A 24,175-nucleotide genomic window follows, 5' to 3' on the forward strand; every position below is an offset into this window, starting at 1 on the left:
TGGTCAATTACTGTAACAGGGTAGTCAACTGTAATAGTCAACTCCTTTTCTGGCGAGGGACGGCGTCGCCTGAGTGTTCACCGGCATCAGGTCACACCTCAAACCTGTTTATGCAATTCCATCGATACGCAGATTTTATTTTTTTTAACCCGGTGGAGAATTGCGCGGCACCAGGATTCGAACCACGATCCTCTTGCATGCGAAGCGGATGTTCTTTCTCTACGCTACCGCGGCACCGCTACACCTATATGAATAAGACAGACGAAATTAGGCCACATCTTTACATTTCTGCATAAATAAAAGAAAGTTTTTCTGTGTTAGATGTTCGTTTACTTCTGAAACTTATCATCAAACTAGAGGTGTGCCTCAGAGATCGCTGCTGTTTCAATTACTTTTTAATATTCTAATGCAGGATAGTCTCGTTTTTCCTGATATAAAAGTGTATGTGTATGCGGATATCCGCAATATTATATATGATATTGCCTTTTCCGCATCTGCGAAAGGTGTTCATTCGTTACCAGTTCTTGCAAGCTTACCTAAATGCCCTCCAAGTATGCCTGGGTAAGGTGAACTATTCTTAACGAGAACTAATCCTCAGTACTTGTTTTCCCATCGGCACACCATCTTTATATCTCCATTTTTTATTGCGGCTCACAGATAGCACAGGTTGAGTCCTCAAAATATCTGGGTATAATGTACAACTCCCAGTTAGACTGGCGACCTCATATCAAAAGCAATTGCCTGAAACTTGAGTGAGCCTTTGGCCGCCTAATTAGAATTAGCATTAAGAAATTCGGTATACGCAGAGATACTCTTGTTTCCATATAAAACTTATTTGAGATCAATACTGGAGTTCCGTCGTGTTCTTTTCTCTGGCAGTCCTATAGATATAAACTACGATCTTTGTTGCTTTTGGAGAGGCGCGCTGTAAGGGGTATGTTTGGGTTTACCAAAATCGGTTAAAAATGTAGCCCTCTTTTTATACGCCCGTGTACGAGACTTGGAGCTCTCGGTTTCAGCTTCTAACTGCGCGATCCCTCTTACGAGCACTCGTGCCTTTGCCTGGAGTGGCTTCTCCCATTTTTATGACCCACCAAGCTCTGCTTCCTGATAACAATTGGCCGCAGTACATGCTACCGCAATTTGCATTTACTCAGTCATTTATGTTGAAAATTGCAGTTTTTCTTAGATCCCCACAACGTGTTGGTAACTTTCAAGCTACTTCTGCACTGTCCTCTGACTACTCGTTACCATCTAACGCAAAGCATCGGACCACTAATTTAATAAATGGTCACAGGGAAGATTACCAATTACCATGCCACGTAGCTATTTTCAGAGATACCTCCCAACGCGATGAAAAAGCAGCAATATCTATCATTCCCAGGCAATCAATTGGCGTTTTTCTGCACGGATCCTAGATTACACACCAATATTTGCTACCGAATTGCCTGCAATTGGTTTGGATCCTCAAAAGATTCGCTGTAATGTTACTCACGTAATCATACTTTCTGACTGCTTGCCTGTCAGTCTTAGCAGCGCTGCAAATCCCGAAGACACGTATTTCCAGGCAATCCCTTATGTTTTAGAGCGCTGCTCTTTGGCGGCCGTTCCTGGGTTTCGCGTCGGCGTCGGCGTCGTTGGCCTCGTAACCAGTTCCGCCCCCCTTTCAGCCCCCCAGTTCGAGCCGGCGCTTCGGCAACCGGAGCCTCGCAGGAAGAGGGGGGGGGGTACACTCAGCGGCGAACGATGAGAGCAGGAGTGCGTGAAGCAACCGGAGAGCACGAGGAAAGGAGGGGGGAGGGGGTCGCTGGAGGCAGCGCTAGCAGCGACTGAGTGATGCCGCTGACGTCGCTAGCGAGTCAAGACAACGTGCTGCGTAGAACATCGTCTCCGTCATGCAGAAAGAAAAGGTCCCCCCCCCCCCTCTTCCTGAGTGGCGGCGAGGGTGCTCTCCGGTTGCCGAAAAGCCAGCTCGCTAAGCGGATCACGGTGCGTGTATCCCGTTCTCACTCGCTTCACTCGCTAGCGGCGTCAGCGGCATCAGTCAGGCGCTGCTATCTGTTCGTCGCGCAACGTTCCTATGGACCAACGCGCTGCCTCCCGCAATCTCCCGATAACTCAATTGCTCCCTTCATTTCTCCGACCACAAAGCTTCTTTCATGACAGCCAAGAACTGTTAGTGGAGTGTTTCTTGAAGGAATACGTGTGAAAAATTAAAAAAAAGTCTGAAATTGTACATACGTGTCTTGCTCGAAACCTTTGCCTCAATTTATTGAAAAGGTGAAACAGCTGATGAGCTGCGCTCAAATTTCGCATTAGGAAGTAACGTAATCATGGGTAATTTTTTTCCCTTCCCTTTCACGTACAAGTTCCGGGGCACTGCGGCATTACTTTCAATATAATGGCCGATTGCAGTTTACGTTTTCCGCCAGTTTGTCGAGTCACCATTCTAGTCATTTCCTACGACAATGCCTACCTGTTTCGCCGTCCACTGCATGAGAATACGAGCTATTCGGGAAGTTTCAGGAAAACGGATCCTATCCATTTCAATGGGGCGACACAATAGTAGACGACAGTATGGCCCTGCTGACGACACGCACAGGGCCTTCTCTACGTGCACTGCGTGGTTTGCCTCGTGCTCCGTGCTCCCAACAGCTTCTTGATCAGTAATTCGTATTTCAGGAGGGCGGCGCAGAGGCAGTAGTCACTTGCCGGTATTAGAAAATCCTAGGCATATTGATGCCCATCGTTGCAGCATCATTGGGTTGCCAACACTGGTTCAGAAGAATATGGCCCCCCTGAAAGCTTATATGGTGCTTCTATAACCTTCAAACTTGGGCCAATGAAAGTGCCGAATTCTGAAACGCGGGCCTTTATCGCTAATGTTGAAAAAAGCCAAACGAACTGTCGCATACTAGGGCAAACTGGCGGAGTTAAATCCACCTTACTGCACACAGGTGACCGTTACAACCGCAAGAAATGAGAAATCACCTAAAAATACGATAAAGTGCTTGCCTGTAGACACAGAAACATGGTTTGTAGTAATAAATCCTCAGCAGGTTATCTGCTTCTCTACGGCGAAGGGGCACGAATGAAGCTTATGTTATGCTAAACTAGTAATAAAAAATTAAATCCTTCAGGCTTAAAAAGAAGTGAGTCTATCCCAGAATTGCGTATAAAACATATTGGCTAAGATGGGAGAAAGGGGCAGGCAGAGACACGGCCGAAAATGCTTTCCACAAATTCATCGCCGACAGGCCGACAGTATACAAGTTGCTTACGCTGTCACCTTGGGTCAAAGACTCCGCGCGCGCACGCATATGCCGTAGCAGGGCGCGGGTTTCTATCAGCCACCGCTTCCCCAAGGAAGTTGCGCGTGTGCCCAAGTCAGCGCCGGCGTACGGCGCGTGGCCGCGGTAATCAGTAGACCGGCATGGTTAAGGTTTCACCCGCGGCCCAGCCTGTTTGCGTCGGCCGCAACTTTCGTCGTCGACGCGTTTTTTCGGATCGCCTCCGTGGCCTGTGCTGCGCTCCAGCGACGTCGTGGTTGCCGTCCGTACGCGTGGCGACAACCGCGCAGGTCCGCGACCATGGGGTGAGTACAACGGAACCTTCTTCCAAGACAACGGGCACTCTAAACCATATGCCCGTTGAACAGTCCAAAACGTTTCAGAGACGACAATGCTCGTGGTGTGCCGTTGACTTTTCTAGTGCTACGCGTGTCAGCTCTATGTCTGCAGGCATGCTGTGGCCGAACTACAATCGCAGGCTGGCTGCATGGTCGGGGTGGTCGAGCGCGCTGCCAAACCGCTTGATGTCGTAATCAGAGCGCGCACTCTAAATGATCGAAAAAACGCACTTGACTGGGCACCCCAGTACGGTCGCGGCATCACTGTAGTCGTGGTGGTCCAGGTAAATGCTGATCTGGTGACCTTCGACAGTCTTAAAGTGGCGTGAATTCTGGAAGCTTCCTCAAAGGTGGATCGTCACTCGAGGTCGTGGGCTGTGGGACTCTTGCGGTCATCGTACTTTGCAGCAAATATCTCTAATGAGGGTCTTGTCTACTTCACGCTGGGCTTTCCGACTATCGAATGTGCCGGCCTTTATGGGAAGGCGGCCGATCTTACTAGACCGAGATCTCGTTTATTACATTGGCATCTACAGAAAAGAATGTGCACTCGTGCTCATTAAATCGATCCGCTCGTTGCCGGCGGAGGGGACGAATCGACTCCGGATTTCTCTACTAGACGATTCGAATCTGACGACGGAGGGGTGTCTGTGGTCGATGAGATGGCAAATGCGTCCTGTCCCTTGCCCTCATGCGATGCCATCGTACCTTACGATGAACCCACGTAATGAATTGTGCACACCGGATATAATAATATTAAAGCAATAAACTTATGCATACAATTACGTACGCTTACGTACGCTTACGATATACACCTAAGGGAGGTTCAGGTTTAGAGCCGTTTATGTCGGGTCGCTGACGTCACACGAAGGACCGGTACATCGGCTCATTCTGAACCTCTAGGTCCTTGAAGGTCGTGCATGTGATCCATACAGTTCTTTTCTCTTTTTTTTTCGCGCACAGTTGTGCCGATCTCGATGAGGAGGTGAAGACAAGAACCGATTCCAAACTGGGGTTGTATTTTGTCCTGCCATATTCCACCAAACGTTGTGGAGATAACGGCTAGGACAGCTGATTTCAAGAACGAAATTCACCGAGCTGTTCTCATGAATGAAAACTGTTCTCACGAAGGGATATTTGGCATCTCTATTCACCAAAGTTCAATCATACAAAAGGCAGGCTATGAAGTTTCTAAAAATTATGCTTAGTTGTGGAAAATAATTATTAGAACCTGTCTCGCGAAGACATCATAATTGGCTCATGCGTCTACCTGATGGTTAGCATATGGCGGAATCAGAGGTGATAGTTGTCCCGTCCTGGCTCTGTGGCTGATAGTGTCAGGTTAGGGGCACAGAATAGCACGAAAAAAATTTTCACAACTGTATGTCACGCCGATTGTGAGTGTTAGTTTGCTCGAAATCATCGCCTTTATTGCTTTCCTTAGCACAATGAAGCACGCTTAGAGTTCAGTGCACATGGGACCCAAGGGCATCAACAATCGGCATCACAACATTTACACTAAGCAATAACATTACCCATTATAATTTCCTGCGTCAGTGAGTGTATGTTACCTTTAGGTTGCGTTCACAGAGATATCTTGTGGCAACAATCGTCGTTACAGTGAGTTATGTTACCTTTAGGTTACGTTCCGAGATACCTTTCAGCAACAATCGCCGTTTAACTCGCTCAGAGCGTCATCGGTGGTGGTAGAAAACATTTATATAGGACAAATACAGGAGGTTATGCGTGAGCTGACCCTGAAGGGGCCAACCCTCACAAACACTAGGTGGAGGTCCCTAGTTCGGGACCCCAGTGGCGTCTGCCGCCGCTCGGGCTCGCCCGACTAAGGCCCGTTGGGCCTTCAGGTCGGAGCAGCCGAGCAGGGTCGCCTCCCAGTCCTCCCGGGTTGGGTTGGGGTGAGGGGGGATAGCCGGATTTGAGGGGCAGGCCCACACCATGTGGTAGATGTCCGAAGACGCCACCCCACAGTGCGGGCAGCTGCCAGAGAAAGCAGGGTCGAAGTGTTTTAGAGCTGCCGGGCACAGCAGTGTGTTTGTATAGAGGCGGAGTAAGAGCCGCTCATCCGCCTTTGAAAGGCCTTTACATGGGCGGGGGTAAAGGCTGTGGCTAGATTGGTAGTAATTTACGATATCTTTGAATGTATAAGCCGGATTAGGATCAGCGTCCTGGTCGGAGGGGGAGGAGGAGGAAACTTCCCGGAGAGAGAGCGCGCGGGCGGCGGCGTCGGCAGCCTCGTTTCCAGCCAGCCCCTGATGAGCAGGAGCCCAAATAATATATCGGGTAGCGGGGTCCCCAATGTAGGAGCTATGTTGAAGTATTCGGTAGGCGAGATAAGGGGTCCAGCCCTGTTCGACATTCCGACAGGCCCCTCGCGAGTCGGAAATTATATATTTCGAGTCAGAGTGGGAAGCAGCCAATGCTATGGCGACCTCCTCCGCATGAGTTGTGTTGCGGGCCCTGAAGCTAAGACCGTTGACTGTTTTCGCCTCGTGGACGACTGCGGCCGTGTACCACCCCCCATGGTGCGGGCCAGAGGCGTCCACATAAAAAACGCCGGGTTTAGAACCATAATGGCGTGCCAGGGCTTCCGCCCGCGCCAGGCGTCTGCCATCATGGTCTCCAGTGCGCCTACGGGATATGGTTTGGCAATACGCGACCCGGCCCGCCCATCGCACTCGAGCGTCATCACAATTAGGGCGCGCAAATCAATCACAGACTATTCCGACATCCAATAACGGAGTGAGTTTCGGTATGTAACAGCGCAATGACGCTGCTTTTCGTTCGTCAGGGTCATTCGTGACTATAGTGGAAGTGACTAAAGCTGAAACTGGAGGCAGTTTCTGCCTTAACTGCTTTTGTTAACGCTATAGGCTCTGCATTGCTGCACAATATAGCTTCACATTTCTCTAGCTTTTACAGTGCTGGATGGGTTTGATGAGGCACAGTCATTACCGTGTGTCATCTAAGGAGGAGCCAGGAAACATTAGGGCAAAGAATGCACTGTGCATACAGCGCTAGAAAAAAAAAAATACACAGTGAAATAACGTCTCACCGAGGGGTTACGGAATTTTGTACGAAACAAGGAGCGTTTTGTACTCCTTGCGTGTCATGATGAGACGGCCTATTTTCAACCGGCACAACTAGTTGAACGTTCTACGAAAAACAAACAAACAAACAAACAAACAAACAAACAAACAAACAAACAAACAAACAAACAAACAAACTAACTAACTAACTAACTAACTAACTAACTAACTAACTAACTAACTAACTAACTAACTAACTAACTAACTAACTAACTAACTAACTAACTAACCAACTAACTAACTAACAAGTGCGACATGTTATATTGCCGGCGGCCTGTAATTAGCAGTTATTCTAAACATTTATTAGGCGCACTGAACCGTCTGAGGAGCAACAACTGAATGCAACACTTCCTCGTGACAGCCGCGTGCATTACCGGAGATGCTACGCGCATGCGCAGTGCAAGCATGGATTTTAAGTTCGTTGCAAGATTCGCTTTTTTTATTGGGCGTGCTGTCGGTACGCTTTGCTTAAGAAGTTACCGCAAATACTGAAAAAAAAAAAAGAACAACACAGAAAAGAAATGTAACTTTTATTGACAAGCGCTACTGCCAGCTGTTTTGTTTGGATGGGAAACAGAGTGTCTGCGCATTCTCATATATGCCTCTATACGTATCCGTTTACATCCCAATAAAACGGTTGGCAGCAGCGCTTGTCAATCGAAGTATATGTGCCTCTCTTTGTCGAAGAAGTTGCGCCAACTTATTATTATTTTGCTTTTTTATTGCTTCCTAATTGCATACTTTTCTTCCTCACAAATGCAACAGTATATGCATGTATGCTTCATCCCCACAACCTACCTGTTAAGGCTGAGCTACATGCATACGTGAAAACTCACGCGAACGCGACTGCGGCACGCGTCATGCGAAGCCTTCGCGCGAACAGAAATGCATGTGCCGCTTGGCTCGTCGCTCGGATCTGCCGAAATATAAAATTTTGCTTCTTCGCCCGGAACTGCATGCGCGATCAGCCAATCGCGAAGCGTACGTCACTGCCGCTCATTTTGCACGCTTTCGGCATCTTGCAGTGTTGCATTGTGATTGTGCATTGCCGTGTAAATTTTTCCCTTTGTACGAACAATGGTGAATGACCCAAGGATTCAAAGAACGTCTGATCGCAACCAAAAAAAACAAGATATCACGTGACTATTGATATAGTGCAAGTTAACACATGTTAGTGGCTTCAAATCCAATTTATTTTGCATATTATCGCAAAATACTTCAATTATTGCAATTGTTACGACTGAATTGTTGCGTTTGCCAATAGCTTTGCGGTGTACTATGCCAGCAACACGGAACGTCGTCGCCGTTTCGCGTTGCCGTCGGTTCGCGTTGTCGCGTGCATGTATCTTGCCCAGTAGGCGATAGAGCGAATGATCGCTTTCGTCGGATCGCTCTCTTTTTCGCTCACATGTAGCTCAGTCTTTGAGGCGTTATCCAAGTATACAGCTTACTGCGCTGGCCTAATTCCTTTATTACCCAACAAAAAGATGTGAAATAGTTTCGCCTGAAACTGAGTGCTAAATATTGGCACGTGGTACTTCCCATTGCTAAGCTATGGTCGAGGCACTTGACCGTTTTTATGATAGTACATCAGAGGTGTATAGGTACTCGATTTCAACGTGACAGAGTTACGAAGGCCCCGAACTGCCGAAAATCTGGCTTCGGCATAGTAAACGTTGTGAGCGAGAAATTACGAGTGCGCCTTGTATGTGCGATAGTTGGCAGGTGCTATGACCCGGTGCTGATTGATCGGCGTGTTGCTTAAGGTGAGGAGGCCGTATCACGTGGTCGAGTTGCTTTTACTTACTGATTGCAACCGCATGAACTGCCTTTTTATTTTATTTTTATCTGTCAATCTTTGTATGTCTTGTATTGCCCCTCCTGCGTGGGCCAAAATATGCTGATTGATGCCAAAAGTGCTGATTGATCGGCGTGTTGCTTAAGGTGAGGAGGCCGTATCACGTGGTCGAGTTGCTTTTACTTACTGATTGCAACCGCATGAACTGCCTTTTTATTTTATTTTTATCTGTCAATCTTTGTATGTCTTGTATTGCCCCTCCTGCGTGGGCCAAAATATTGGCCTGCAGTATTTTGAAAAAAAAAAAAGAAAAAGTGGTTTACAACGTAACAATTGTATGCTAACGAGTGTATACGGTCCGCATTCCGAGTTTGCATTATCTTCAAAGGCTATTTCCCTGAGCTTCAGTCATCTGATTGGTGAAAACGCCACGGAAACAGACATGGTAGTAACAAAGTTGATATCCGGTTCCGGTGTTTTCACCAATCGGGTGGCTTGAGGTCAGGGAGATAGCGACACCTTTGAAAACAACGCAAACTCGGAATAATGACCTATATATTACCTGGCAGATGTATAATTATTGTGGCTTCAGCAATTAAGCTAGTAGCAATTAAGTGTATGTACGCGAAAGAGGATCCGCAAGGGGAACAGCAGACTTGATTCATTAGGTCTGCGTCATAATCTTAAAGGCGGGCTTTAAGTGTCCCACTACGATTTTCGGAGGAGATCGCCCCGCCGGCCAAAGCACAACCTCTTGCCACCATTTCTCGTCGTAAATGCACAGTTTAAGTTTTGATCACGCTCTTATATTTCTTTTCTGACAGATTGTCGGGGGCAAAGCAGGTTTGCCTCTTGGCATTCCTCCTCGTTGGAAGCTGCGCCACCATTGCAATTGCAGGTAAGCTAGCGGCCTCGCTGATTAAGCGAAACATCTGTCCAACACCGTGCAGACGCAATAAAATCGTCTCTGGACAAGTTTTTAGTAGCAGTTTTTAATAACAAGACTCTCCAATCCTCTCGGTCGCAGCACTCGCGGAAAGTGAGGGAGCCGGAACCGAAGCCTACGCAACGAAGCAGCTGAAAGCTCCTGCTGTCGACGAACATGGCGTCACAGCTAGCTCCCCTGCTCGACATGAGGCAGTCCAATCGGTGCTGGCCGAGGGAACAGTGACCGAACAAGGCCCAGGACAAGGAGTGGAGGGCGGGTGAATCTTTGTAGTTTCTGTTCTTATATTCCTTGTGGTTCCACAGTTTGTACAGATTGTACCCGAGTAAGAGCGCATTCCGAGTGGCGAAAAAGCTGCAACGCGCAACACTTTGAATATTTTCCATCACGGACTAATAACTATGTAGCGGTGGGTATAATCTATACGTAGCACCATATATGGTTGAATTTGTCAACGTCAGTGACGCGCCCTAATGTCAGGTTTCTTGACGTTATCACTGGCAGTTTGATATTCTTTTCGTTGTCCTCTGACGATTTCAGCGCAGACACCATATGAGAGGCGGCTGCTTGCGGATGCAGCAAAGAGTCAGACAGCTTTTATTTTCCATCGTCTCTTTTTCCCATTCGATCTGGCCGTTAAAAAAAAAAAAATAAAGTGGTTGTTACAGCCAATCTCAACAGTTGGTGTCACTGCGAAAATGTATTTCGCGCTCCCTCAAGTAAGAGGACAAGAGCCAAGCATTTATTCTACAATGTCTGTATACGGTGTTCTGCTTGACGGTGTCATAGCCAGTTGCAGTTCTGACGTCGTTTAACACGCCATATACGAAGCATTTAACCGCACCAGTATGTGCTAATTATTACTGACGAAAACTCCATTAAAGAAGACATACCCGTTCCAGCATCCGCAACTACATTTATGACTTTTATATCCACTTCATTTACAATACTCTCACGATTTGACCTATTGACGCCACCGAAGGCGTCGCTATAGGAATGAGGCTTTTCGACTCACCGCGTAACGGCGGCCTATCCCGCGCAGCGTGCAGGACGCTCCTCAGGGGGACATGGGCGTACCTGAGGCCGAAGAGAGGTCGGGCAAGGGGTACAGCCAGCCTGGCGGCCCCGGACACAAGCCCCCTCCACCGCCGCCCAAGCAGTACGCTGTGCGCCCGCATTTCCCGCCGCCACCTCATCCGCCAGCAGTGTACCCACCGGGCCCCAAGCTGCTGCGTTCAGCAGCCCCCGTCCCGACAGCAGCGTATCTTCTTCACCCACCGCCACCTGTGAGTGCACTGTTAAACACGAATTGCATTCACGGATGAACTGAAGCACATACCGCGTGCTATGGCAGTACATGAACAGTGTAGTGCCCTGATTTAAGGCAATGATCATTATTGTCTTATTTTTTTTTTTGCAGCGTCATATGAAATAGACTACCCGTGATATGGTCGTTGTCCGCATGAAATGTGATCACGTAGCAAAGTCTGTGGCCATTTGGCTATGGTCACATGGTTTATATGATTTCTTTGTGAGAACCAAGATGCCTGGCTCACTAATACGCGACCCCCCCCCTCCCCCCTCCCTCTCACACCTGACGCTCAGGTAACGAAGGATGTAATATTACGGATGACCACCGCACTATTGTATACGATAAGGAGCACCCCTGGGGGGATATTGTTTTCAGTAAAGAAGAGTAAATTTTTGCTTTTGACCTGACTAGCTCTTGTGGTGTGTAGACTCCTTTCGATGTGCGGACCCAGATTGCCTTTACTATTGATCTGCGCCTTTTTCTCTAACCTGAAGGAGAGTATCCACAGTTTTACGCATGCGACTATAGCTGTCTTCGAATAATAAATGGACACTGGGGATATTCTGCTCAATTATTATTCATGTTTAACGTTTGTTCTCTGGCCCATTCTAGCTATGGTCGGCAGCCAAATACTCATTTATCGTGGATAAAATTGAATTTTAAAATCTTCCCGCCAATCGATTCAAGTGGCTGACGTCGTTGACGAAAAGATATTAGTGATCTCCATTATGAAGTGAACGGCGATGTAATGTAGTGCGGTCTCTGAGATCCGCGAAACAATCGCAGCCGGTGCTTCGATTTTAATTACGAAATTAGTCAGTAGATGGCAGCTTGTAAGAAGCTTCATCTCAGAATGACAGTCATCTCTTTATGATTAGAACGCGTTACGTTTGTCAGCACAGGCTAGATTTATGTTGTTAGTGTATTTCTCTTCTTTTGACCAGCTTTAAGTGCAGTATTTTAACTTGCTAGGTCTGGCAAAGGGCTGAAAGGAAAAGCTCGCAAGAGCTCGCACAAAGAGCTCGCAAGACCAGCTGTCTTTGGCGTGTCTTCCCTACCTGGTTCTATAAGATTTCTAAGTGTAGGCGAATTATCTCTTGGAATGAGATATAAATGCTGATTCGCGGCGCGGTATTTGTTAGCGGGAAGGATTTTCAGATACTGGACAGCAAATTAATCAGTGTCCAACCGATTACTGCAGTACAGGACAGGTGACTGGGTCTTCATTTACAACTCTGCTGGATTTTGGCGAGTGAAGTAAGGCACGGGGTCGCCGAAAGCCCATCCCCACGTCGCTTCCAAACCGCTAGGGCAGACTCGGTGGATCAAACCGGCACACCTGCGCCGAGCTATAATGCAGGGTCAAAAAAATAGTGGACTTGTCCAGGCTTTTCATTATCGGAAACGTATTGCAGGTTTTTAGCTCTTCATAAATCGGCCAGCTTGGCTGGGCGCCAGTACGCTGCTACGGTCGGCTGCGCCAATGTTGAAAGATAAAAGATGAAGAGGCACATACAAGGCGACTCGAGCATAGTAGGAGAGCTTGTCTATGCCATAGTAACATAAAAAAAAAATTTCTCACTTCACATGCTATCGCTAAAAAATGTTAAAAGCTGGTTCAGGACATGACACCAATGCAAACGAAAGCACGAAACCTTTGAAACGATTATTACTATGCAGAGTATACCCAGAAACACAGTAAATATTGCATTGTTTTGTGGCATAATTCAGAAAGATGCTGCTCGACACACTGTCCGCTTTTCAAGCAGGATCCCGCATTGCCTGAAGTTGCGAAAATAAGCGTACGCGTCACAGGCGGGTCCCTTATAGCTGGCTGCGTCGGAAGCGCTTGTCGAGTTCAAATACTGTACAAGCGAAACTCACGGACCGCAATACTGCATGCAGGTCGTCTTCTCGTATTACGCAAGCGCCACATGGTCAACATTTTGCCAGGTGTGTACGAGTCGGTCATCTAAGCTCTTTCTTACGTGACAAGCTCTAACTTCCTCGGTATGCACTTAACGATTAAGACGTACTCTCCTTTGCATGCTTGAGTTGTTGCGGCGCATTATCTTTGTGAAAAGGTGGGCTTATTTGAGCTTTCCTGCCCTTATAAGTCAGGACGTCATCAGCATATTTGCTGGCAATCTAGAGGTCCTCGCAACGCCTATAACTGAGAGCCTCTGCCGCAAACATCCGACGGAATGAAGATCGAGTGTCAAAACGCATTTCTTCTTTTTTTTTCTTGAGCCCCCCCCCCTTTTTTTTTTTTTCGAGTGTGATTTGTGCTACCTTTGCGCAACTTTTAAGAAGTGTAGCAAGTGACCAGCCACGCCGTGCTTACGTTTGGGAGTCCTCTGTGTAGGTCACTATGCCGAAGCCGCCTCGGATGGTCGTTCCACCGCTACCTGTCCGGCCTCACCCACCACCACCACCTCCGCCACCTCCACCACCACCGCCGCCGCACCCGATCAAGCAGATGCCGGCTCCTGGCTCGCATCCCGCGTACACTCGGCCCCGTAAGCTGGACAAGGAGCAGAAGCGGCTACTGCCCGTACGCTGCAACCCTAACGCCCGGTATCGCACCCACGACGGGTCGTGCAACAACCTCCGATACCCGTGCTGGGGTCGCGCCGGAGAGTCGTACGGACGTCTTCTCAAGCCAGCGTATGGGAACGGTCAGTAGGAAGCCCCATCATTTAATTCTCACCACCACCACCACCACCACCACCACCACCACCACCACCGCCACCGCCACCGCCACCACCACCATCATCATCATCAGGCGCCAAATGCGCAGTTGTTTTTTTGTGTGTGTGCGTGTATACACCACATCGGCAGTGACCCAACCACAGCGGCAAGGACGCTATGTCCACCTGGTACCGATGGAACGGCCCTAAGTCCAATCAAATGCGATTCTAAATCCACGCATCCAGTGCACAACAAAGCCAATCAATTGGTTAATGCGCCAGCTGCGGTCACTCTAACTTCAACGAAACGGTAACCCTCGTGTATCACCTGGTAACTACTCCGAATATGCGTCTGTTCATCAGTTGAGTTCCACAACTATAACTAAAACGCACACTACGGTGACTTGGCATGGCATCGAAATTAGTGGGGTCAGAAGGTATACCCTTGTCCTGCTGGTGCTACGTACGTTTGTCTGCACAAGGCAGCGGAGGTGGCTCAGCTAAAGAGCCAGTAGCAGGCCCGTGCATTTTCGTTTCCTTCTTCCTACAGCCACAACAACAACGTACGTTCTTCGCGTTCTTTCTTGTATAGCTTCTGGAACTCTGAACAAGAGTTGCTTACATTTGGTCTCATGGCACCGTCGACGTCATCATCCTATCGGATAAGTTTCTACATGAGTTATTACTGGAAAAGGGCAATGTATCCTGCCCGTCATAAAGAAGAGTGGATTGTGGTAACTCCTGAAACGAACTAAGCCATAAAAAATTATCCTTCACCCTTCCAATATTATTAAGCAACTATTATAAACACGAGTCCCACTTTCTTAAGATACCTAAACATGAAATAAGACAGCTTCACTACCTATATTCTTAAAATCCTGCCGTATTCGTATGATGTGCATATTTAACCCTGTATTTATTGTACTGTTTTGTACTGTCTGTACTTATTGTACTGACTGTGATTTTGCTTTCCATGCGGCTTTTTAAAATTTTATTTGTGTTATTGATCTTATTATTTCTGGCTCAGTTAAATTGCGAAGTGAATACAATTATGTTTGCACGTGTTTTCCTCGTTTTGCTGTTGACGCCTTGTAGAGGCACTGTGGGCCCCTATCAAGCTGCCGTCTGGGCACCTTTCACCCACAGCCTCCTCCATCCTCACGATGAAACTAAAGATTATTATTTATTGTTATTGTTATTACTATCATCATCAGTCTTAAGGGGATGGGAAGAGGGATGGTACGGGGATGCATTTAGACCCCTGCTGTTTTGAATCTCTAACTTGTTCGCGGGTGATACCAGGAGGGAGTTAGAACGTCAAGACGGTTCACTTGTATAACGTGTGCGTACCGGCGGCGTTAGGTAACTGCGCATGTGTCCGTGCCAGCACTGTAACTTTCATCACTTGTCAGCGAGCTCGGCGCTCATAAAGGTTGTCGCGTTCCGTCAAACGTCGGCGTGGGCCCTTTAGATGACTGACTGGAATTTATTGATCAACAATCAAGCTCTGCAGCCATTCATGAAATTATTTGAATGTCATCTGTAGGTCTCCTGTAAGTTCTTGTCATGACGTGGGTTACTGTGCTTGACGCTATCTTTTTTTGCACTGTTGAAACATGTTGTTGTTTATGTTATTTCTCTCCTATGAACTGTATTCATTACGCATGTATTCTCACCCTACTAAAATATATCCACGGGATTGCGGTATAAATGAATAAATAAATAAATAAATAAATAAATAAATAAATAAATAAATAAATAAATAAATAAATAAATAAATAAATAAATAAATAAATAAATAAATAAATAAATAAATAAATAAATAAATAAATAAATAAATAAATAAATAAATAAATAAATAAATAAATATCGACATGAGCGTGGGATACGTTATGGGCGCACGTGTTCTTGCCTGGACTATAGCAAGAAATCATTCGATCGTCCCAGACTGCATCGCTGTGAGCAGTAACCAATGGAAAAACACCAAATCAAACGAAAATGCGATAAATCATTAACAACTCTACGCTCCTCAATCATGAAAGTTTGATGAAGTGGTAAGGTCAAAACTAGGAGTTGAGTATACATATTCGCAAACCATTTCTGACATTGAGACTAACCGAGAAGCATTATACTCGAAACCCGCATGTAGTGGAGAAGAAAAGGCCTCAGTGCGCTGTTGATAGTCGAGGCGACGTACGATGACTGTTCTCGAGCTGTTCATGGCCGGATTCTGATTCGAGGTTTCATAACTGCATGTAGATTCGAAGAACTGTGGCGTAAACCGCGTGACACCCTCCACATGCAGGCATGTGGACCACTCGGCAGGGCGCCTACGGACGCAAGCTTCCCAACCCTCGCCTCGTGTCCATAGCTCTGTCGGGCACCTCGTGGCAGTCAAGCGACACCGAATACAGCTACCACTCTGACCTGATCGTGCACTTCGGCCAGCTGCTGGCGCACGACGTCACCTCTTCCGCCACCTTCACCACCACGCAGGTCGTCGACGGGAAGGTCACCAAGGCCCGTGAGTTTGCGTCTCGCTTGGCTGCTTCCCAGCCCATTCGGTTCTTCGAGTGCACTGATTTGCTCGCAAGGACGCCGTATTCCCATTTTCGATCCGTGCAAGTTTGTTCGTGAGTACACGTGCAGCTGGAAACATTGGTTTACAGTCGAGGCCATGGCTCTATTGTAACACCATGTTCGTGGCGTCACAACTGCATAGAGGGTTCCAGAAGTACTCAGCAGGCTACACTATAAAAAAATTAGTCACTTGACTGGTTCCAGGAAAACCGCCCTTGCAGACATAGCTTCCACGTCTATATGCATTGCACAATATACCCTGTTGCAAGCATTGCCGCTGCACCTTTGTTTGTTGTTGTTTTTTTAATAACGTTTATTGCCTCAGAGCATGGACCTTTTTAGTTTCGGCTAATTGTCGCTTCGTTCTTAGTGCAGGGTACCCAGCTCGAGCGCTCTGCACACGTATGCCGCTGAATGTACAGTCTTTGTCAAAAGTATACGGCCCAAGAGGTTCGCTTCTATGCAATGTAACACGGCTGCTGGCCGAAATACTGGAATATGATTTCAAGCTAGAGGAGGACGAGAGCGATATTTGTCATCTATGAGATTTCGAACGCTAGAGTTGCTTTACGAGCCTCGTTACTGGGCTTAGAACAAACATCCTTGAGCCGTACGCTTTTGACAAAGACTGTACATTGATTTTAGTAGTGACAGGGAAAAACAGACTAATAAAAGTTCCTGCTGCAAGTAACTCATTAGTGGCAATCGGCGGAAAGGAGTTTACAAATTGAGGAAAAGAACAACGACGGACATCTTCTTGACCCTGTCTCTCTTAGCTCCCAAGTGCTGCAGCAAGGGTGTCAAGCCACACCCCGAGTGCTGCCACATTATGATGGACCACAGGGACGAGTTCTACCCGTCAGGTCACTGCATGGACATGGTTCGCTCGGGACCCTACAACGCCAGTCGCACGGCCTGCCCACGAAATAGCCCTGGTTTGTGACTCTTTACTCTCGCAAAGCAAGTCTGTTTCCATCCGCTCATGCTTATTGGCAGCGATGCATCACGATGGGGATACGTAATGAGGGCATTTGGTATTCACAGTATAAATGGATGCATGGTTATTTGGTATGTATGGTATCCGCGGTATACATTGATGCAATGCATACTTGGTATGCATGACATATCCTGGATCCGTTTAAAGGTCGTTAGTTCAGACATTCTCTCCCTCTCGCTCGCTTACGAATGAATCCAAGAACGGCGTATATACGATGCAACTATCTAGGCTACCACTTGCTCCTACTTACAACTTTCTGCAGATGTCTACCAGCGCTCGAGCACGCTTGATATTTTTGGCCCTTTGCAACACTGGACAAGGGAGGGCTATTTGCAGTCATACGTTATTTTCTTTCTCGTACTCCCCGACTGCTTTTTACTAGGCCCTTTTACCAGCCGCATATTAGAGACTGCACATTAACACATCTGTAATTTTACACAATTCCAGAGGCCTACTTGTAAACAGCAGCGCACGTACAGCAGTGCTTGTATAGTTGCGTCCGTCTCTTGTTGTGTGTTTGTGTCCATATGTAAGCTGCTGTTAGCAGATATGTCGAATCAACCAGCTTGTCATGTGTATTCCGGAGGCTTCTTTCTCTACAGGTGGAAGGAAACGTGATATTGCGTTCTTCTGAGTCGATGGATGAATGTTTCGCCACGCAGGCGATTACAGGGAGCAGATCAACGAAGTGACCTCGTTCATTGACGCTAGTGTCCTCTACGGCAGCAGCGAGGAAGACGCCAAGAAACTACGCAGCGACGACGGCAAGGGAGGTACGTCTCCGTCAGTTGTCGCGACTAGCTGCAGGCAAAAATTAGCTGACGGGTCATCCCTCCGACGTAGAAGTTTATCCTTACAGCATATTTTCCTATGATACCAACTTTTTGGATATTAATGAAGGAGCTTCCCGAGGAGGTAAGGACAACGTAGCGAACTTTGGAAATGAAACTGGAAGGGGTAATGTCAGAGCACAGTAACGTAATTACACCATATTGTAGATATAAATCTTGAGTTTAGGCTATGATTAGCTGAAACAAAGAAAATGTGTTCTTGGCCGGGACTTAAGCGATGGCGCGAACGGGTAATCCGTGGTCTGTTAGAATACGAAAATGTGCACGCCTTTCCATCTGGAGAGGGAGACGTCGAAACTCCTCCTCTCTGGACTGCCGCAAAACCGGTTCCGCTGCTAATGTCTTCCTCGCCCTTTGGCGGCCAAGAGTCGGGCGCTGCGGAGTTGTATGTGCTTAGGAAACCTGATAGAGGCGTGGGAAAACTCCTTTGCCGTGCAATGTACGTAGCATTTAGCTTATGATGCATGATGATCATAACGGAGAATGCTGCGATGACACAACATGCACCACAAAAGAGACATCTCGTCATTAGTCGCTACGCCACTTTATGATATCTGGGACGTTCTGTACTCTCGTTCTGTTCTTTTTTCCTAAAGGAAAGCTTCCTTTTGCAGATATGATTTGGCCGCAAATTGCTGTGCCGGACTATTCAACAAGGACGTAAATGGCGTCTTGAATGAAGCTGAATGAGGGAGTTTCGACGGCACACGAGGAAAAAAAGTTTGCATAGTCCTCTCCCGTCTGCTATACCATGTTGTGTGGAGGTTTGCAGTTGCAATCACGTGATCTGTGGGCAGAACTAAATCAGTGTTTTACTGCTCGAAGGGTGCACGCTTTGTCTCGGAAGTCACTTCCAAACTCAGGCGGCGCAGACATTTGCGACATTTATTTTTCTTTCTTTCGCAGCCAAAATGAAAGTAGACAAGTCCAGTCTGTATATTCCGAAGGGCCTCCTGCCCCGCAAGAGCGAAGGAGAGTGCTTCAGCTACATGCCTGGATGCGACAAGCAGTGTTTCATGGCCGGTGAGCTAACCTGCACTCAGCTGGCCGGTTACGCTTTAATCTCTGTGTGCGTGTTAGGGTTGGTTTGCACTTTCTTTGCAATACGACTCTACGATCATAAACTGGCACTATGTTTGATGAATGAACTTCGACATGTTGGCTTATACTGCAGCTAGCAGATCAATCTGATTACAACTGTGAAGCATAAGCGGATTCGTGTTTTAGCTTTGGGGCACATACCCATACTGACCTATACGCTATTTTCTCGAGGACTCCGAGTCAGTGTGGAGCAATAGCTCTACAGCTTCAGACTAGCTCACATTCCTCAATACAATGGTGTATAGACCTATACGTGTGTAGCAGCATCAGTCTAGTGAGTCTCCTTCAGCCGTCGAGGCCAACATTAAAGCACGTAGCACCATAGCTAACGGGTGCGGTCAGACAAGAACAACGGGTTATACTCGCAAAAGTCAGCATAGCTCGCGCTGCGTTTACATATTTACCCTCACCAAACAAAGTACGAAAAATGAAAACATGTAATGCAATGGTGGTGACGTGCCTCGTGCAGGTGACCAGCGTGCGTCGCTGACCCCCGTGATTGCCTCGCTGCAGACGCTTCTGGTGCGCGAGCACAACCACATCGCCGACGAGCTCAAGAAGAAAGGCTGGCCCGACGAGAAGGCCTACAACGTGGCCAGGAAGATGGTCGGAGCCTGCTTCCAGGTGGGCCCCTGAACCTTGACCACGTCTGCGCGGCTCCTCTCGTGTAGCCTCCCAATCTCTAAAAAAACTGCCTTTATGCGTCTTCGGTCGATTGAGACAAAATATTGTGCGAGCAAATCTAATTGCCAAATCCGCCCCCAACGATGGCTCTGTGGCTATGGCATTCGGGTGCTGTTTCCAGTGCGGCGGGATAGTTAACCTTTCTTGTCTCAAGAGTGTCGTCACCAGAGTGTGTGGTGACGACACTTAGGAAGACTTAGGAACTGATACTCGAGAAAAAAAAAAGTGCGCCGCCAGAACGAACAGATCATCTTCCCTGACCCATGCACAAGGACACCATACTATCGCTGCAGATGCGTATTGTCATTCCCCGAAAACTGCAGCAACGGAAAACCGCGTGCGTCACTAAAAATAAAACACAACAAAAAAACACGTCAATAAAGCCATATGTTTTGTTGAGTATAGAAAGCAATACATAAACTGAAATGCATACGCAATGAATAGTTTGCTGGATTAAACTGCTTACAGTAATCCACTGATCATGCCAGTTGGGTTCATCGCACCATCTTTAGTACTTTGAATAAGTTGGATGTGAAAACGAATAAGAGCGCATTTGAAGCCTGCACTTTCCATCGCTAGTGTGGAACAATAGATTAGCACTAATTATCTCAGCACTAAAACATGTGTTCGAATCCTGTGCGTGCAATTTTTAATTTTGTTTTCAATTCGCAACATTCAAATAAATAATTAACATATTTCCAAGGGCATGTTTCCCTTTAGGTTGCAGGATGTGATGTTTTTCATTCTTAATAGCCGCAAAACGAGCCATGAACACTGCCAGGAGGTGACGGTATGGCAACGGTTACACTATGCAATTAGCTTCACCGTAATCAATTCCTGTCTTTAGTGAACGTATTTTACCTTTAGGTTGCGTTTAGAGACACCTCTCAGCAACAATCGCCATTTAACTCGCTGAGAGACAACTAGTAAGGAGTAAGGAGTCGCAGGGCCCTACCGTTTAGAAAACGGAATTACGCCGTGCCGATATCCAAGTTAATTTATTCAACGTAGCAAAGATGGCGTGACGGAAGCTCTCTACTGTAATTTTAATTCGCAAAAGTATTTCAATAATAAGGCATTTTCGTTTGCGTTCTGCGCTGTATGCTCCTTTATTGACTTGATTTTTGTTGTGTTTTATTTATTAGTGACGTGCCCGGAATTTCCGTTGCTGCAGATTTCGGGGAGCGGCAATACGCACCGCAGCTCATCACGCCTCATTTAAAACTGCAACACACTCATGCGCTGTGCAGTAAACATAGTCGTCTTCGTCAAGTTCCAAAAGTAACACAATCTCGTACTGTGCAGTGAGACTCGTCGTTTCTATACTTCAATCTGCGCCGCTTTTTTAATTTAACCTACGTAAATACACCATGCACGTACGCCATTTGGACAAGTGCCATGTATCAAGGTCGAAGAAGAAATGCGGGCTAAACCTGCGAGCATAGTGGCGGGCGAATACACAGGCGGCGCGACAGAACAAAAAAAAAAAAGAGAAGTATGCCGACGCACGTCTCATGTCGAAACAGTCGCTGTAACGCTCAGGCTTTCGCATTTCTTCAGTGCAGTCTGCAGTAGTCTCAAAGTTTTTGAGCGATGTAAAATACCGCTTGTGGTGGGATTAATCGGGAGTCCTTGAACACGATGTCCCTTACAGCTAACCATCTTGTTTTGGTACTTTAAACCCCACATGCTCCAGTTTGCGAGAGGTGTAGTGTCGAGATTGTTGGTGCAGATTAGAGCTTTTTTATATTGCTATTGGCTCGGTTTATTTGTATCGTGCCGAATTGTTTTGCTGTTCACTTGCATCTTTAAGCCCAAAGTAACGGGCTACCGAGTACCGTATCACCGTTTCTAGCAGTATAACGTAGCAGGTGGAAATAAACGACACATATATTAGGCATCCAGTGCTTCTACATGGCATGCAAATGAGCCCGCCTATAAGACGTCATGAATCGTGATTTCATTTTACGAGGATCGTTTTTAAAGTGCAGGAAGTTACCGTCGTATGCAGGCTATAGCTTTGCCTGCGCTATAAAGGTTATTTCAGTGCTTATTGTGCGTACCTCTGTGATAAAATGCGTAGATGCCCATTCCCGGGCATATAAAATGTACCGTGACGCAGGTTATCACCTACAAGGAGTACCTGCCGCACGTCCTCGGGCCAGGCATTATGGAGGACTACCGCCTGTCGATCCCCACACCTCACTACTACTACAACGAGACGCTGAACCCGTCGCTGCTGAACCCGTACGCGACGGCCGCCAACCGGGTGTCGCACGCCGCCGTGGGCACCAAGTTCCAGCGCGAGGGCCAGAAGTGCTTCCACACGTCGCGCGTCTCCTACGACCTGAACACCTTGGATGACTTCTGCAAGCCTAAGACCGACCCCGTGCGCTCACTGATCATGGGAGCCGCCTACAGCTACATGCAGCACCAGGACACCGTCTACAGCAAGGAGGTACGACGCTGCCGAGAGAAAGAACCGCCAGATGTCTCTTGGCTTAGCTACAGACAGCGCTCTGTAAGAAGGAGGCAGTAGTAGTAGGAGACAGTAAGGAGGAGGAGGCACCCTTTCTAAATTTTAGGTTGACTTTCTGTGTACGCGGTAGATCAAGCGAGGTGGAGATTATCATTTAAGCTCACAAAGAAGTCTCGCAAGAGCGCGTACGCACGCTTTTAGGAAAGACAGGCGATACAAAAGGATCTTAGTCGCATGCAACTTTAATGCCGAGCTATCCTACGGTACAAGTAGGCGCACTCATGCAGTTTCCTATCATGTTGTCTGGAATTTTAGTGCTAGCGAAAGCCAAATGCTAAAGTTTCATCTCTATAATGAAAGCAAAGAACTCCCAAACCTTTTGACCTTTCCAGTAGCCAAAAAGTGACAATGACAAGAAACATTTTCGGCGTTCGATGGCACAAACTGGATGACTTATTCGTGCTTTGTTTCAGTGCATTACAACAGCCTGCCGCATCCGTTAGGTATAATTTTACACCCCTTAGTACTCGTGTCACCCCTTGTCTGCTCGACTTCACAGATCACACGGTACCTGTTCGCGAACCCGCCGAACCAGTTCGGCAAGGACCTGCTCGCGCTCGACGTGAACCGCGGCCGTGACCACGGGCTTCCCCCGTACTCGCATTTCCGAGAGCTGTGCGGCCAGCGACCCATATACTCCTTCGACGACTTCAAGAAGGAGAGCAAGTCTTACGATGCCGTCAACAGGCTCAAGGCCGTCTACGGGCAAGTGCTTCTTATTGTGCTGCCACATTACTTGAGGGCCAAGTTTCAGAAGTGTCCTTAGTAAGTGGTGATCGTTCTTATTTGAGGGTCGTAATCTCTTCACTACAAACTCAAGTTCTGATCGCCTTTTGTACGTCAAGATATCCGTGCTGTAAATATGACCAACAAACGCTGTCCTATTTGAGACTGCATGCGACGCCCTCATGAAAGGAAATTTTGAACAAAAATATATAGTTCTCGTCATCGAAAGGAGAGGCTAAGTGCAATGCGCCAGACACCTAAGAGCGATGCTTATAACACATTTGTAATTGTAACTTCACCGTTGCATCGTACTGAAAAAGTGCACGTGCCTTCGTCATCGGCAGGAACTACTTTGAAGATCTGGACCTGATTGCGGGACTGGCACTGGAGACTCCAGTGCAAGGTTCCTTCTACGGGCCAACCACACTCTGCATTCTCGGTGAACAGTACTACCGGCTCAAGTACGGAGACCGCTTTTGGTTCGAGAATCTCTACCACCCGGGGGCCTTCAGCAAAGGTACAAGGCTAATTTTTCGAGCGTTATTTACCACAGCCTGTTAGGGAACATATGTATAGCAAAGCAGGCGATAGGCTACAGTCATTCAGTTACCTATCACCGGGGCTCTTAACTGGGCTATTTAGTTACTGGTTTCAGGAGTGTGTCATGTCCTCATGCTCTCTTCTTGGTTAACTGCGCTTGTTTTCATCATGCATCAAATCAGCCACCAGCCACAATATTAATTTTCCCGCCGTATCTTCTAATGCATTTATTACTCAGACAATAGATTAACAAACCAACCACCCGATCATCATGCTGTTGTAGCTTGAATATGCAATTTTGTGACCTTATAATCTTGCAGAACAAGTCCGGGATATTTCCAAGGTCACGTTGGCAACACTGATCTGCCGCAACACGGATGTAGAGTACATCCAACCGAACGTCTTCAAAATGGCTGGGTGAGTAAAACATAAAAATGTCCTTACTTCAAAGCGTATGTCCACACGACAGAGCAGTATGAAAGCTAAACAATTAATGCCGTCGTTGAGACTCCGGCTTTTCGTACTTTTGTTCATATTTGCAGGGCAGGCAACGCAAAGGTCAGCTGCAAGACAATCTTGGCGAAGACGGACTACAACTACAATCTGTACAAGTAGTAAAAATAAACAAACTAGCAAAGTCAAGCACAACCAGCGCGCTAGTGTGTCTTTTCACAGT

The 24,175-nt window shown here is 47.2% G+C and overlaps 1 protein-coding gene across 2 annotated transcripts; it reads left to right on the forward strand.

Moving 5' to 3' along the window:
• Positions 1–3,402: 3,402 nt before the first annotated feature.
• LOC146196675 (salivary peroxidase/catechol oxidase-like) lies at positions 3,403–24,147 on the forward strand. Of its 2 annotated transcripts, XM_084596386.1 has the most exons (15): positions 3,403–3,595; positions 9,358–9,431; positions 9,561–9,738; positions 10,522–10,765; positions 13,157–13,469; positions 15,787–16,005; positions 16,838–16,996; positions 17,721–17,831; positions 18,816–18,932; positions 19,480–19,634; positions 21,817–22,152; positions 22,733–22,938; positions 23,304–23,476; positions 23,820–23,916; positions 24,042–24,147. In XM_084596386.1, the coding sequence occupies exons 1-15, from the start codon at positions 3,591–3,593 to the stop codon at positions 24,112–24,114; spliced, it is 2,460 nt and encodes an 819-aa protein (XP_084452512.1). In that variant the 5' UTR covers positions 3,403–3,590; the 3' UTR covers positions 24,115–24,147. The 2 variants fall into 2 exon arrangements, with proteins under 2 accessions (XP_084452512.1, XP_084452513.1); XM_084596387.1 differs by lacking the exons at positions 3,403–3,595; positions 9,358–9,431; positions 9,561–9,738; positions 10,522–10,765 and adding an exon at positions 12,649–12,744.
• Positions 24,148–24,175: the final 28 nt, after the last annotated feature.

Source organism: Amblyomma maculatum, chromosome 3, assembly GCF_055883805.1.
Source record: "Amblyomma maculatum isolate TAMU_Amacu chromosome 3, ASM5588380v1, whole genome shotgun sequence".
NCBI lineage: Eukaryota > Metazoa > Arthropoda > Arachnida > Ixodida > Ixodidae > Amblyomma > Amblyomma maculatum.

Excerpts from the sequence above, each read along its gene's own strand:
- LOC146196675 (XM_084596386.1), top strand. Across the intron at positions 10,766-13,156 it reads TTCTTCACCCACCGCCACCT|GTCACTATGCCGAAGCCGCC; the intron begins GTGAGTGCACTG and ends TCCTCTGTGTAG. Across the intron at positions 16,997-17,720 it reads CTGCCCACGAAATAGCCCTG|GCGATTACAGGGAGCAGATC; the intron begins GTTTGTGACTCT and ends TTCGCCACGCAG.